Here is a 13,523-nt window from a genome sequence, read left to right as displayed (position 1 = left end):
CAAAGAAATAAAACAACGTGAATGTTAGTTTTAGAAAGGCACACCTGGGAAGCTGGGGTTCTTACTGCTTTCTGTCTGCACATCATCCTTTCCCTCTCCTCCTCCCTCTTGTAAGCACCCTGCTTTCCTTTAGGAAACGGACTTTTCCACGTGGACCGGATGCACTGCCAAATATACTGGCCATCGCCCCCACCTCTGTCACCACCATCACATACGCACCCCGAGGCCAGACGTGTAGACTAGTCCGGCCAACAGGAGTATCCCATCCCTTCCCCCAACACTGCCCTCACTGCTGTACTTAGAGGCATGGTGGCGCAAGGGAAAGGTCGAGATTTGGGTCATCAAATCTCAGACATTACTACTCTTTGACCCTGTCAAATATCAGACGCTGCCACGATTTGATATTGTCAGATCTCAAATACCACTACCACGATTAAGCACGTTACGCAGGTGAAACTTGTGTTTCCTCCTTTGTAAACCAGTAAGTACGATCACGTAATTTACAGGGAAGCGATTAGCATTCCGTAAAACGGTAGCTAAAAAGTGTGTGACAGGCCGCGGGCCCGAGCGCTGACAAATGCGGAAGAACTGGTGGCCGTCATTAGCCATTCCCTTGGGCCCTCCCAACACCCTTCTCTCTCAGAGTTTACAGCACCAGAAGGGGCCCCCAGCCAGGGAGTGGCAAGAAATTCACACGAGGTTTGTCTAGCTCCAGAGTCTACCTTCCTCTCCTGACACCAGACCACCTTCCATTGGTCACGAGTCTCCAAAACAGTGAGGGGCGAGGGGGGCTCCTTGCCTTTGGTTTCTCTGTACATAACCTCCAGCAGAAGGTCTCATTCCTGTTGGAAACTCAGGGAGAAGCCCTTGGGGAGAGTATGGCAGCCCACCGGCCTGAGGTCTCTCACAAGACACACTCAGGTCAGGGTCAAGGTGCAATCGTGGCTCAGGGCTTGTGCTTTAGGGGGCTGGTGGTGCTTATTGTGGCTGCCCAAGGAGAACACTAGAATGACACCAGCATGTAGGCTCTCCCTGTGGATACTTAGCTTTTAAGTCGGTGTGACCACAGAGTAAACACCACTTCTCAAACAGCAATCGGTCCTCACAACATTCCAAAGCTTATCCCCACAGCCTCCATTTCAGGACCTCAGAATCAAGCACTGGGCTCAGGAAATAGGTGAAGAAGCTTCTTCCAATAGAGCTCCTTACAAGACTCCTTATTTCCCAGGATCCCCTTCCCTGACCTCTCTCCACCCTGAATTCATCCGATTGCTGCCATTTTAAACTTCCCAAAGGACAGCTTTGCAAACGTGCTTAACCACCTTCCATGGTGACAAACATTGTATGTTTCCATTTATTAGAGATACTTAGAGCCATCCAGTTCACAGAGACAGGAAGTAGAATGTGTAGGACAGCGGTTGGCCAGGGGCTGGGGTTGGGGAGTGGGGAGGTAATGTTCAATAGCTTCAGTTTCAGCTGAGGAGATGAAAAGAGCCATGGAGATGGACGGTGGTGATGGATGCACGATATCATGAAAGCTTTTAATACCACTGAATAACACACTTAAAAATGGGTAGGGTTACGGGGGAATAGCTGGCTCAGTTGACTCTTGATCTCAGGGTCATGAGTTTAAGCCCCATGTTGGCTGTGGAGCCTACTTAAAAGGAAATAATTAACTAAATGAAATTTAAACATGGTTAAGATGATAAATTTTATGGTATTAGTATTTGACACTTTAAAAAACTGGAGGGGAACCTGGGTAGCTAAGTTGGTTAAGTGTCCAGCTCTCGGTTTCAGCTGAGGTCATGCTCTCATGGTTTATGAGTTCGAGCCCCATGTTGGGCTCCAGGCTGATGGTGTGGAGCCTGCTTGGGATTCTCTCTCTCCCTCTCTCTGCCCCTCCCGTGTTCATTCTCTCTCTCTCTCTCAAAAAAAAAAAAAAAAAAAAAAAACTTTAAACAAATTGAAAAAAAATTTGAAAAAGAAAAGCCACCTTCAATGGCTCCCACTACTTCAACAATGGAGCACTCACCACTTTCCTACCATTGAGGGCACAGGACCTTTCCCAGTCTCTCTCCTGGTTTTCATTCTCCAGGCTCCAGACTGGAAACCAGTAAGCTGTGTGCTCTGCTGGTGGTCTGCTCTTCAGGCACCCACCTTGAGGCTCTGCCTACCATGTGTTCTCTGCTTATTTTAGCTAATTTCAGCATCTGTTCTTTTATCAATATCAGAAGTTCCCAGATGAAGCCATAACTCTTCTTAACATTGGGTGAGCCTGACCTCACCTCCTACTAAGCTCTAGTACCTGTTAAAAACCCTGATGCGGGGCGCCTGGGTGGCGCAGTCGGTTAAGCGTCCGACTTCAGCCAGGTCACAATCTCGCGGTCCGTGAGTTCGAGCCCCGCGTCAGGCTCTGGGCTGATGGCTCAGAGCCTGGAGCCTGTTTCCGATTCTGTGTCTCCCTCTCTCTCTGCCCCTCCCCTGTTCATGCTCTGTCTCTCTCTGTCCCAAAAATAAATAAAAAAACGTTGAAAAAAAAATTAAAAAAAAACAAAAAAACCCTGATGCTCTGTCCATAGGAAGTGGGCACACGCATGTGACTTCACAGCTAACATCAGATGTGAAAACATCAGATGTGAGATTTCCCAGGCCTTCTCGAATTACGGCAGACAGGTATGCAGGTGGCAGTTTTCACTGTGCTAGCATGCAGCTGCTAATGCATCATTCCAGAGGTGTGTACCCTTGTGAAGTAGAAAACCACTGGGCTGGAAGCCAGGAGGCCTGGAATCTAATCCCAGCTCAGTCGTTAAATGGGTAGGAGACTTTGGACAGTCACTTAACCCCTGGGCTTCAGTTTTCCCACCTGGAAAATGAGATCTAAAATTTGCTTCGGCTGTAAAATGCTACCTAGCTGAGACAATCCATCCTGTAATTATTAAATAACCTGAATTGATATTGATAACGAAAATACGAAATAAAAATAACAATGACTCAAATTGCAGTCGGGAAAAATAGGCTTGTTTGAAATTCTGCAAAACTCATGTTAGCAGAAACTTATGCCCAGTAAGATTTGATAAGAATGAAAACGGACCGGTGACTCAACCCTTTCTTTCAATGTGTACATGGAAAATAATTAGTCTCAATAAAATATTTTCAGTGAAATAAAGATGGAAACATTTGAAATGGTTGCAGTGCTTTCTTCAGAAACTTTAGCCTCATGAAATTTATTTTTATTTTCTTTAATGTTTATTTTTGAGAGAGAGAGAGAGAGAAAGCAAGCGAGCGGGAGAGGGGCAGAGAGAGAGGGAGACACAGAATCCAAAGCAGGCTCCAGGCTCTGAGCCGTTAGCACAGAGCCAGACGCGAGGCTTGAACTCAAGGACTGAGAGATCGTGATCTGAGCCAAAGTAGGACGTTTAACCAACGGAGCCACCCAGGCACCCCTTTGAAGTTTATTTTAGAAAGATATTCTTAAATAAATTCACCAGTGTTATTCTGCTTAAAATTTTACATTTCTAAATGTGGAGTCAAAACTTCCTTAGGGTGAAAATGACAATTCAATGGTATAAAAACAAAATAGCGTAATAACAAAATAGCCCGCATTTCAAAAGCAGTGACAGCATGCTCACAGATCATGAACAGTAACTGACTTTTGGAGAAGGGTGGAGAAAGACCCCAAAAGGAGCAACAGGTGGCCATGGGTTGTCACCAGCCAAGGAGAAAGAAGATTAGACCTTTGGTCTACACTGTAACACTATTAAGTCCACACACACACACACACACACACACACACTGAAGGTCACTGTACTATTCTATGTTGCTTGCTAACTGAGCCCTTCTAGGCATTAATGAAAAATAGGTATTTCAGATCTTTCTTAGATATCTTACAGATAACTCAGTCCAAACCTTGCATTTTACAGATGAACAAACTGAGAGAAGCCCACTGCCCCAGATGATGTAATACGGCTGTCTCCAATTCTCAGAATCGCGTAGATACCAAAGGCGTGCTGCCTTCTAGAGAACGAGTGGGAGGCAACAACCAGCCCTCCTTCTTCACCTGATCTCCGCAGGCTGGCTGGAGCTGCCTTTGGTTTTCCCAGGCATCGCCTGACGGGAACACGTGGGCAGAATGGCGCTCTCTCCACCCTGTTGCTCCCCAGGGACAGCTGTCATCCTCTGAAGCGGACATTTTCGGCAACCATCCGGAGACAAGTCTACTTTGGTTTCGATTTTTAAATTAAGAGCTGTGGAGTCTGGCAAAGAGTGAGGTTTCTTTCTTGGCAGACACATTTACACGCTGCTGTTGCTGAAAAGCAAGTCCGTGGCTCAGGCCCGTTTTTTTCATTATCAGACGCTTGACATTTGGGCGGTATTCTCATCCGAAGGCTCACAGAGAATGCCTTTGTTAGCCCCGGAGCTCATTTCCCTCCTTAATTCCCCTCGTCTCCGCGCACCACCCCCAATCCTACACTGAAGCATAAGGGGGGCGGGAGTTCTGCCAACATTTTAAAATCACCTACATAAAATGCGGATCCCTGGCCGTGTGGTAAAACACTCCCTATCACAAACACATGTGGGCCTTGCTTCTTTTGTTACCACTTTTTGGCAGCCGGAGGAGGGCCATTTCATCGCTCAATGTGCTTCGCATTCACAAGAAGAGTCAGTGGGGTTTAGTGGGGTATTTGTCACAAGTTCCTGAGTGGCGGCCAATCCCTTTTCCCACCTCTGTGGTGCACACTGCCCCGTGGCCTCCCAAGCTAGATACTCTATGCACCGAGCCAAGCCGGTCACATGGGCACTGCCAAGTGCTGGCGTGGTCCACAAGGCTGGTTGAGGGACACAGAGACACAGGTGGGCGGAAGCAGCCATCAAGGATCTGGAGGACGTGTTGAGAGTGCCCGGTGGGATTGTCATCATAAAGCAGTGCAGCAGGCGAGGACAAGGGACACGTCCATCGCTCCCTAGCAGTCCCACTTTCATGTTTGCCCTTAATAGCCTAAATCTTAATATTTAAACTTTCCCTGGGGCGCCTGGGTGGCGCAGTCGGTTAAGCGGCCGACTTCGGCTCAGGTCATGATCTCACGGTCCGTGAGTTCGAGCCCTGCTGACAGCACAGAGCCTGGAGCCTGTTTCGGATTCTGTGTCTCCCTCTCTCTGACCCTCCCCTGTTCATGCTCTGTCTCTCCCTGTCTCAAAAATAAATACAATGTTAAAAAAATAAAAAATAAAATAAACTTTCCCCCAAGGGTTGATTTTCAATCAAACACTTTCCCTGATCTTGACTTACTATTTACAATTTACCTTTTGTTATGTAGATTCTTATATGTGATTTGGGGTAATAATAATAAGCATTTACTATGAAAAGGTTCTGCTCTATGCTAATCACTTGTTGAATTCCCTTAATAATTCTATAAGGATAACATAGAATGTTCTTTTTTAAATTTTTTTTAAGTTTATTTATTTATTTTGAGAGAGACAGAGAGAGAGCACAGGCAGGGGAGGGGCAGATAGAGAGGGGGGACAGAGGATCCGAAGCAGGCTATGTGCACATAGCAGACAGCCTGATGTGGGGCTTGAACTCATGGACCATGAGATCACGACCTGAGCCAAAGTCAGATGCTTAACCGACTGAGCCACCCAGGCACCCCACAAACTGTTGTACTTAGACAAGAGAAATTTATTTCTTATAGTTCTGGAGCTGAGACAAAGTGCTGGCTGTTTTGGTTTCTGGTGTAAGCTCTATTTCTGGCTTGTAGAGGGCTGCCTTCTTGCTGTGTCTTTATGTGGCAGAGAGAGGGAGAGCAAGTGAGCTCTCTGGTGTCTTTTGTTTTGTTTTTTCTTTTTTTTTTTAATGTTTATTTATTGTGAGAGAGAGACAGACCAAGTGTGAGTGAGGGAGGGGCAGAAAGACAGGGAGACACAGAATCCAAAGCAGGCTCCAGGCTCTGAGCCATCAGCACAGAGCCCGACCTCACAAGCCGTGAGAACATGACCTGAGCCAAAGTCGGATGTTCAACTGACTGAGCCACCCAGGCGCCCCTGGTGTCTTTTCTTATAAGGACACTAACCCCATAGAATCAGGGCCTTGTCCTTACAACCTCATTTAACTTTAACGACTTCCTTATAGGTCTTATCTCCAAATATCATCACATTGTAGGTTAGGTCTTCAACATATGAATCAGGAGACACACAATTTAGTCCACAGCAGGTAACTATTATTATTATCCCTATTTTTTAGAACATTGTGCTCAAATATTGCTGGAGGTAACTTCAGAACCTAATGAGTTTCAGTAAGTAACTCTTTTATATTGCACCTAAAGAAAGCTTAACAAATACCTTTCAAGGACATGAAAAAATTACATAAAGGAGTCTTTTTTTGTCCTGAGAACCTCCCTTCTACTGAGCTAACATTCCCCACCCGACGGGCAATTAAATATCAGAGGCAATATGACAGACATTGGCAAACGCGCTATGGGAACAAAATGAATAAAGTTTGAATCCCCTTCCTGTCATTGGATGATACAGGGTTGCTAACCTTCTCAGGGTCTGTTTCCTCATATGTAAAATGGAAATGACACTGTATGATTTGCAAGGATGTTCTGGTAATATCCACGAAGCGCCCATCACAATGTCCAGCACACGTGCTCAAGAAGCAAAGCTACTTTATCTTTACTGAACATAAATGATGAACCCACCCTTATAACTCCTGTCTTTGGTTGGTAGATCTTCTGTTCCTTCCTATCTTTTGTTATTTTGCACACACACAAAAATTATAGTGTGTTTTTCGACTGATCAGAACTACTGAAACACATATTTGTTAGAAAATAACAATAATAATAACAACAACAACAAACAATCTTAAAAGGCCAACAAGAAGAGGATTGTTTGGAAAATTAATTACATCCATTCAACGGAATATTACTTAAAGATAAGTTAAGAATTTATGCCATAACTCTGAAAATGTGATATATTTGATATAAAATCTGATACATTAAAAGAAGAGAGCAACAACTGCCACTTCCTGTCTTGGCAAAAAAAGTTGTTGCTCTCAATCCTCCTGCTAAAAAACCAAAACCAACGATGAAAACTAGAAAAGCTGGACAAAATACAGAACACGCCCATTTAAAAGTCATGGTGATCTACCAAGGCAGCCAGGATGTGAGGCGTGTGTGAGTTTCCCATTGTTGCTGTGACAAATTACCACATATTCAGTGCCTTTGTAACAACACGCATTTCTTGTAATCCTGAAGGTTAGAAGTCCAAAATGGTCTTGATGGACTAAAATCAAGATGTTGGCAGAGTTCTGTTCCTTCTGGAGGCTCTAGAGGATAGAGCCTCTATCAATGTCTTTTTTTTTTTTTTTTTTTTTTTTTTTTTAGCTTCTATAGGCTGCTTGAACTCCTTGGCTCACGGTTGCTTTTGCTCTTTTCAAGGTCAGCGGTGTATCATCCTCAAATCTCTGGCTCTGACTCATCAGCCTCTCACTTGTACTTAAAAAAAATTTTTTTAATGTTTATTTACTTTTCAGAGAGAGAGAGAGAGAGAGAGAGAGAGTGAGAGACACAGTGTGAGCAGGCAAGGGGCAGAGAGAGGGAGACACAGAATCTGAAGCAGTCTCCAGGCCCTGAGCTGTCAGCATAGAGCCTGACATGGGGCTCGAACTCATGAACTGCGAGATCATGACCTGAGCTGAGGTCGAATGCTTAACTGACTAAGCCACCCAGGCACCCCTCACTTATTTTTTTGTAAGTGAACTATATCCCCAACATGGGGCTCAAACTCATGACCCTAAGATTAAGAAACTCATGCTCTGCCAACTAAGGCAGCCAGGTGCCTCCTCCCTCATTCTCTTACAAGGATCTTTGTAATTGCATTGGGTCCATCTGGATAATCCAGAATAATTTTCCCATCTCTGGGTCAGAGGATTAGCAACCTTATTTCCACATGTAGCCTTAATTCCTTCTTCCATATGATATAACATATTGACAGGTTCCAGAGATTAGAAGGGCTACTTTGGGGAACCATTATTCTGACCACCATAAGGGGCCAGGCTCACACAGTAGAGAGGAGGGCAAAAAGCTAATCGGATATCCTGTGGTCCTTTCACCATAAAAGCAATGGTTGATTCAGGGCCAAGAGGCTACAAAAGCTTTATTAAAGGAATAGATAAGGGGCTGGAAACCTGCTTGGAACTTTGGGGAGACAACAATTGGTGTTCATAGGCTGCCAAAGAGCAGAGGCCCTGGTTAACACTACAAATGTCAATTTAGGACCATGGAAATAGACCAGCTAACATACAGATTTAAATATAATCAATTCCAGACTTGATCAAAGTGCTTGACCCCTATTCTAACCGCCTGACAGAAGCAAAGTAAAATCTCTTTGATGGAAAGTATCATCAGCCACAAACTCAAACTATCTCTATAATTCTACCTGCATAATGCCTGACATTCACTTGAAAACTTGTAGGCATACCAGAGAAAAGGATCCGGTTACCGTGAAAAAATAGAGTCAGGCTAATTGGTGATACAAATCTAAAATTTATCAGCAATGGGCATCAAACTAAGTGGATTAATGTGTTCCCGAAAAATAGATAACAAGGTGAGGAATAGATAATAATGTGAAAGTTGAGATCTATAAAAGAGAATAAAACTAAAATTCCAGAAACTATAAAAAAACCAATTGCCAAGATTAAAAAATAAATGGGCTAAATAATATATCCGGAATAGCAGCAGAGGAGAACAGAAAACTAGAAGAGAGAATTGAAAATATCAAAACTGAAGAACGGAAAGAAGAAAGAACAGAAATAAAGCTATATGGGATGAAATGAAAAGGTCTAATGTTCCCATAATTAGGTCTTCATGGGAGAGGAAAGAGAGAACAGAGAACAAGCAGGATTTGAAGAGATAATGACAAATATGACAAAAGATATCAAGTTATAGTTTCAAAAAGCTTAAGAAACCCGTATAACACACACACACACACACACACACACACACACACACACACCACTTAAAATCACAGCTACATACACATAGTCAAATCTTTTGAAAACCAAAAACTGAGAAAATCCTAAAAGTAGTCAGGTGGAAAAAGAAACCACCTCCAAAGGAGCAGTAGTAAAATGGACAGCTTCTGATCAGAAGTGATACAAGTCAGAGGACAACAGAGTAATATCTTTTATGTGCTGAAAGACAATAACTGCCTAGCTAAAATTCAATTCCATGAAAAATGTACTTCTCAATTAAAGGTGACACAAAGACATTTTCAGACAACCAACAATAGAAATGGCTGCCAACACAACTTTACTAAAGTAAATAATAAAGAGATTTTTTTTTTAAGCAAGGAAACATAATTCCAGTCTGAAGCATGGAAATGCAAGAAACGCTAAGGGGCAACTGAATGGGTAAATTTATGGGTAAGTGACAGTGACACTGGTTGTGTAACATGATGCAAATAACGGTTTGTGGTGTTTGAATTACATGTAGAATATTTTTTGCTTTTTAATTTTTTTAATGTTTTATTTATTTTTGAGAGAGAGAGACAGAGTATGAGTGGCAGAGGGCCAGAGAGAGGGAGACAGAATCCAAAGCAAGCTCCAGGCTCTGAGCTGTCAGCACAGAGCCCAATGCAGGGTTCCAACTCACAAACCGCAAGGTCATGACCTGAGCCGGTCAGACGCTTAACCATCTAAGTCACCCAGGCGCCACCCCCCCCTTTTCGTACTGTTTTTAATGATAACACAAAAAGGAGGAGAGTTGGCAAGGAAGATCTAAGGTTCTTGCATTTATCTGGAAAGTGGTAAAATTCTAATTTATATTAGGATTGAATAAGTCTAGAATTTACATTTTACCCTTGAGTATAATCATTAAACAAGATTACAGAATGTACACCCTGACAAGCTTATAGAATAGGGAAAGAAATGAAAATGATATAAAACATTTGAGTAATATTAAAGGACACGATGAGGAAGAGAACATTGAAATACAAATAAGACAAATAGGAAATAAACAGTAAAGTAGTAGATTTAAACACAAATATATCAGTAATTACACTAAATGTAAATGGACTATCTCATTTAAAAAATATTGTCAGGCTCCATTAAAGAAAAACAAAACCCAATTATACACTACTTAAAAGAGATACATCTTAAATATAAGCATTCAGAAAGATTAAAATCAAAGCATTGAAAAAGATATCCCATGCAAATATTAATCAAAAAGAAGTTGGCATTGTTACCCTACTATCACCAAATTAGATTTTAGGGTGAGAAGCATCACTAGACATAAAATGGGACATTTCATAAGAATAAAAGATTTAATCTGCCAAGAAAGTATAACAGTTCTGAAGTTATATGCACTTAATAACAAAATAAATAAAGTAAAAATGGATGTAAAAGGAGAATAGAAAAATCATATGTTAAATATATATTACTTATAAATAATAATCATGTAATATTACATATTATAATAATATAAAAATATATATTAGAACACTGTACCACAATGAAAATAAAGTGGCAACTGCTACATGCAAAAGAATAAGTAAATGTCATTAATATAAAGTCAAGCAAAAATGCCACACAGAAAGGGCATATCGAGAATATGTCCATTTGTCAAAATTCAAAATCTAGCAAAAGTAACCTCGGATATTAGAACTCAGGACAGTGGATACTCTGGGAAGAAGGGGGAATAGTGACTACAGTGGGGACATTGCTCTATTCTATTTCTTTATCTAGGTGATGGTTACATTTACCTATACATTTGCTCTGTGAAAATTCATTTACCTATACATTTGTGACTTGTGAATGTTTTCTATATTATGCTGTAACTCAATAAATAATTTTATTATAAGAAAGAAACTCGGCAGAATCAATCTTATATAACATTGTTAAAATTACGTAAAATTTATGTAAAATTGTGTACATGGGCATCAATTAAAATGCAATTTCAGACGTTGAAACGTTGACTTTTTCTTTTCTCTTTTAAAAAAAAGGAATTGGATTGCTATAGAACCTGTTATTTAAAGACAGACAAATAAATACCAAAAATGAAGTCCAGATTACTTTCTGCAAATGGAGAGCCTCCACTTGTCCCGGAATTCCAGTCTTTTGGAATCAGTCTTCAGAGTTAACCTGCTATTGTGGTTCCCAAGTCAATATCCAGTCCAAGACTGCCTGTGCTCCAGTTTACAGAAGCACACAGGACAGACACAGCTCTCACCGTCTTATCTCCAAATCCTTCTGCAGGTCAACAGACCCTCCACTCTTCATCCTTCCCGCCCCCCCCCCCCCCCGCCTCGGTTTCAAACCTCACATGCATTCCGTCGGAACTGTTTCTACTCTGACTCATTCCGTTTGCTACGGCACTGGTTTTTAATTCTTTGGTGTAATTTATCTTGATCTAGAAACTATAATGTTATAAATTTTCCCACATAGTTTCCCTTTACGTGAGCCCAGAAATATGTCTCTCTACCATTTCCTTTGTCCCAGGTAGTCAACGTTACAAGATATTTAAATTTCTTACGTTATTCAATGGCTAGAATGACTGGGGCGGGGGAAGGAAGAGTACCTTTATACATCAGACTACCAGTAATTTCTACTTGATCTATCATTCCTTCCAACACAAATGTATATCATAACCCAGTGACCCTTATGAAATTCTTTTTTACTATCCCAAAGTACCCAGTAAGCCTCTGAGATTAATTTCTTTTTTTAATGTTTGTTTATTATTTTTTAGAGAGAGAGACAGAGCACGAGCAGGAGAGAGGCAGAGAGAGGGAGACACAGAATCCAAAGCAAGCTCCAGGCAACAAGCTGTCAGCACAGAGCTGGATGTGGGGCTCAAACTCACCAACTGTGACATTATGACCTGAGCCGAAGTTGGATGCTTAACCAACTGAGCCACCCAGGCACTCCTCTGAGATTAATTTTTATTTGGAGCATGGATTTGCCTAGTGGTAAGCTCGGGTACTTGGAAAGCTGTAATTCCAAATATTCAAACCTATAGAATTGAGGTCCCATTGTTGCCTCAAATAAAAAATTGAGGAAAGGGGCACCTGGGTGGCTCAGTCGTTAAGCATCGGTCTCTTGGTTTCGGCTGAGGTCATGATCTCGTAGTTTGTAAGATACAGTCCCGGGTTGGGCTCTGTGCTGACAGTGTGGAACTGCCTTAGGAGTCTCTCTCTCTTCCTCTCCCCCACTCACACATGCACTCTCTCTCTCTCTCTCTCTCTCTCTCTCTCAAAATAAATAAATAAACTTTAGAAGAAAATTGTGAAGGGGTGCCTGGGTGGCTTAGTCCATTAAGCGTCCGACTCTTGGTTTTGGCTCAGGTCATGATCTCACAGTTTTGTGAGTGAGTTCGAGCCCCACATAGGGTGCCGCGCTCACAGTGTAGAGCCTGCTTGGGATTCTCCATCTCCCTCTGTATCTGCCCCTCCCCTACTCACGCTGTCTCTATCTCTCTCTCTCAAAAAAAAAAAATCAAACTAGTCTGGAAGATTTAAATTTCTTCTCTTGACTAACTAAGCAAAAGCTTAGTAGGGGACATTCTTAATTTCTCCGAAAACTTTCTGGAGGTAAATAGTGTAATCATCACATAGTCACCAAAGGAGCCCTGCTGATCCTTGAGAAGCTGAGACCTGCAAACTAGAGGCACAGTAGATGGGCTTCACCAGGAGCAACATCTGACCTCTAAAGTGGAGGTCACGCTGGGGGCATCAGATAGACAGATTTTGTCGTGGGGGTCCATGTGTAAGACACAAATGTGAGCACAGAATTGCCAGAAGAGATTACGCTGAATCTAACTCAGGTTGTTTGTTCAAGCTCTCCTTTGTTCCCAAATAGACTAAATCTCTCATTAACGATTTGCCTTTTGGGGCTGAGTATGGTCTTTTTGATCGTCACCTTGGCTCTTGAACAATATCTACACTTTCCTCTTGTTTTGCATGAGGCACTATGTACTTGAATGAACTCATACCACCCTGCTCTCTGGAAAGTAGGGCTGCAGAAGGCACACTTTGGCTACTGCGTGACTCTGTGTAGGGTCAGCCATGCCTTATTGGTACTCAGGCTTTAGTTCCAATCCGCCCATCCCATTCCTCACAGCTTACAGGTCCCAAAGTGTTTCCATACCTGACAGAAGTCATCCACTTGCCGCACATAACCGGCCACTTCGTTATCGGATTTAAAGATCTTCCAGACTTTTCTTTCTGCCTGCTTGTATTTCTGGGATCCTTTCCACTTCATGGCCATCAAAGAGCGCTCTGTCAGGGAGGCTGCCACAATGATGTCCAGTTGGCCATTGTAGATCAGTACCTGAAATGAAACGGATCCGGGGGCAAATGCGGGATTCAGCAGGGGAAGGCAGTGAATCTATCTACGTATAGATAGTGTGTGCACGAGAAGAAAGGTAATGTGAGAGAGGCCAGTCCAGCAGGGGAGCGGGGTCATTTTTTTCCAGTTGGCCACACACCCCAACAACCTGAAATAAACTCAAGCCTGGTCTCAGCCACTGCCAATT

The 13,523-nt window shown here is 42.5% G+C and overlaps 1 protein-coding gene across 2 annotated transcripts in view; it reads right to left on the bottom strand.

Moving 5' to 3' along the window:
• Positions 1-13,523, bottom strand: part of CPVL (carboxypeptidase vitellogenic like) — a 120,131-nt gene that overhangs the window by 20,470 nt on the left and 86,138 nt on the right. For both annotated transcript variants that reach the window (XM_040472367.1, XM_040472366.1), the window contains one exon: positions 13,136-13,318. In XM_040472367.1, coding sequence (XP_040328301.1) covers positions 13,136-13,318 — 183 coding nt within the window. The remainder of the gene's footprint in view (positions 1-13,135; positions 13,319-13,523) is intronic.

This window comes from Herpailurus yagouaroundi, unplaced genomic scaffold (genome assembly GCF_014898765.1).
Source record: "Herpailurus yagouaroundi ecotype Mexico unplaced genomic scaffold, PumYag 100, whole genome shotgun sequence".
Classification (NCBI taxonomy): Eukaryota; Metazoa; Chordata; class Mammalia; order Carnivora; family Felidae; genus Herpailurus; species Herpailurus yagouaroundi.
Note: the sequence above shows the minus strand (reverse complement) of the source record. Positions and strands in the feature narration are given on the sequence as shown.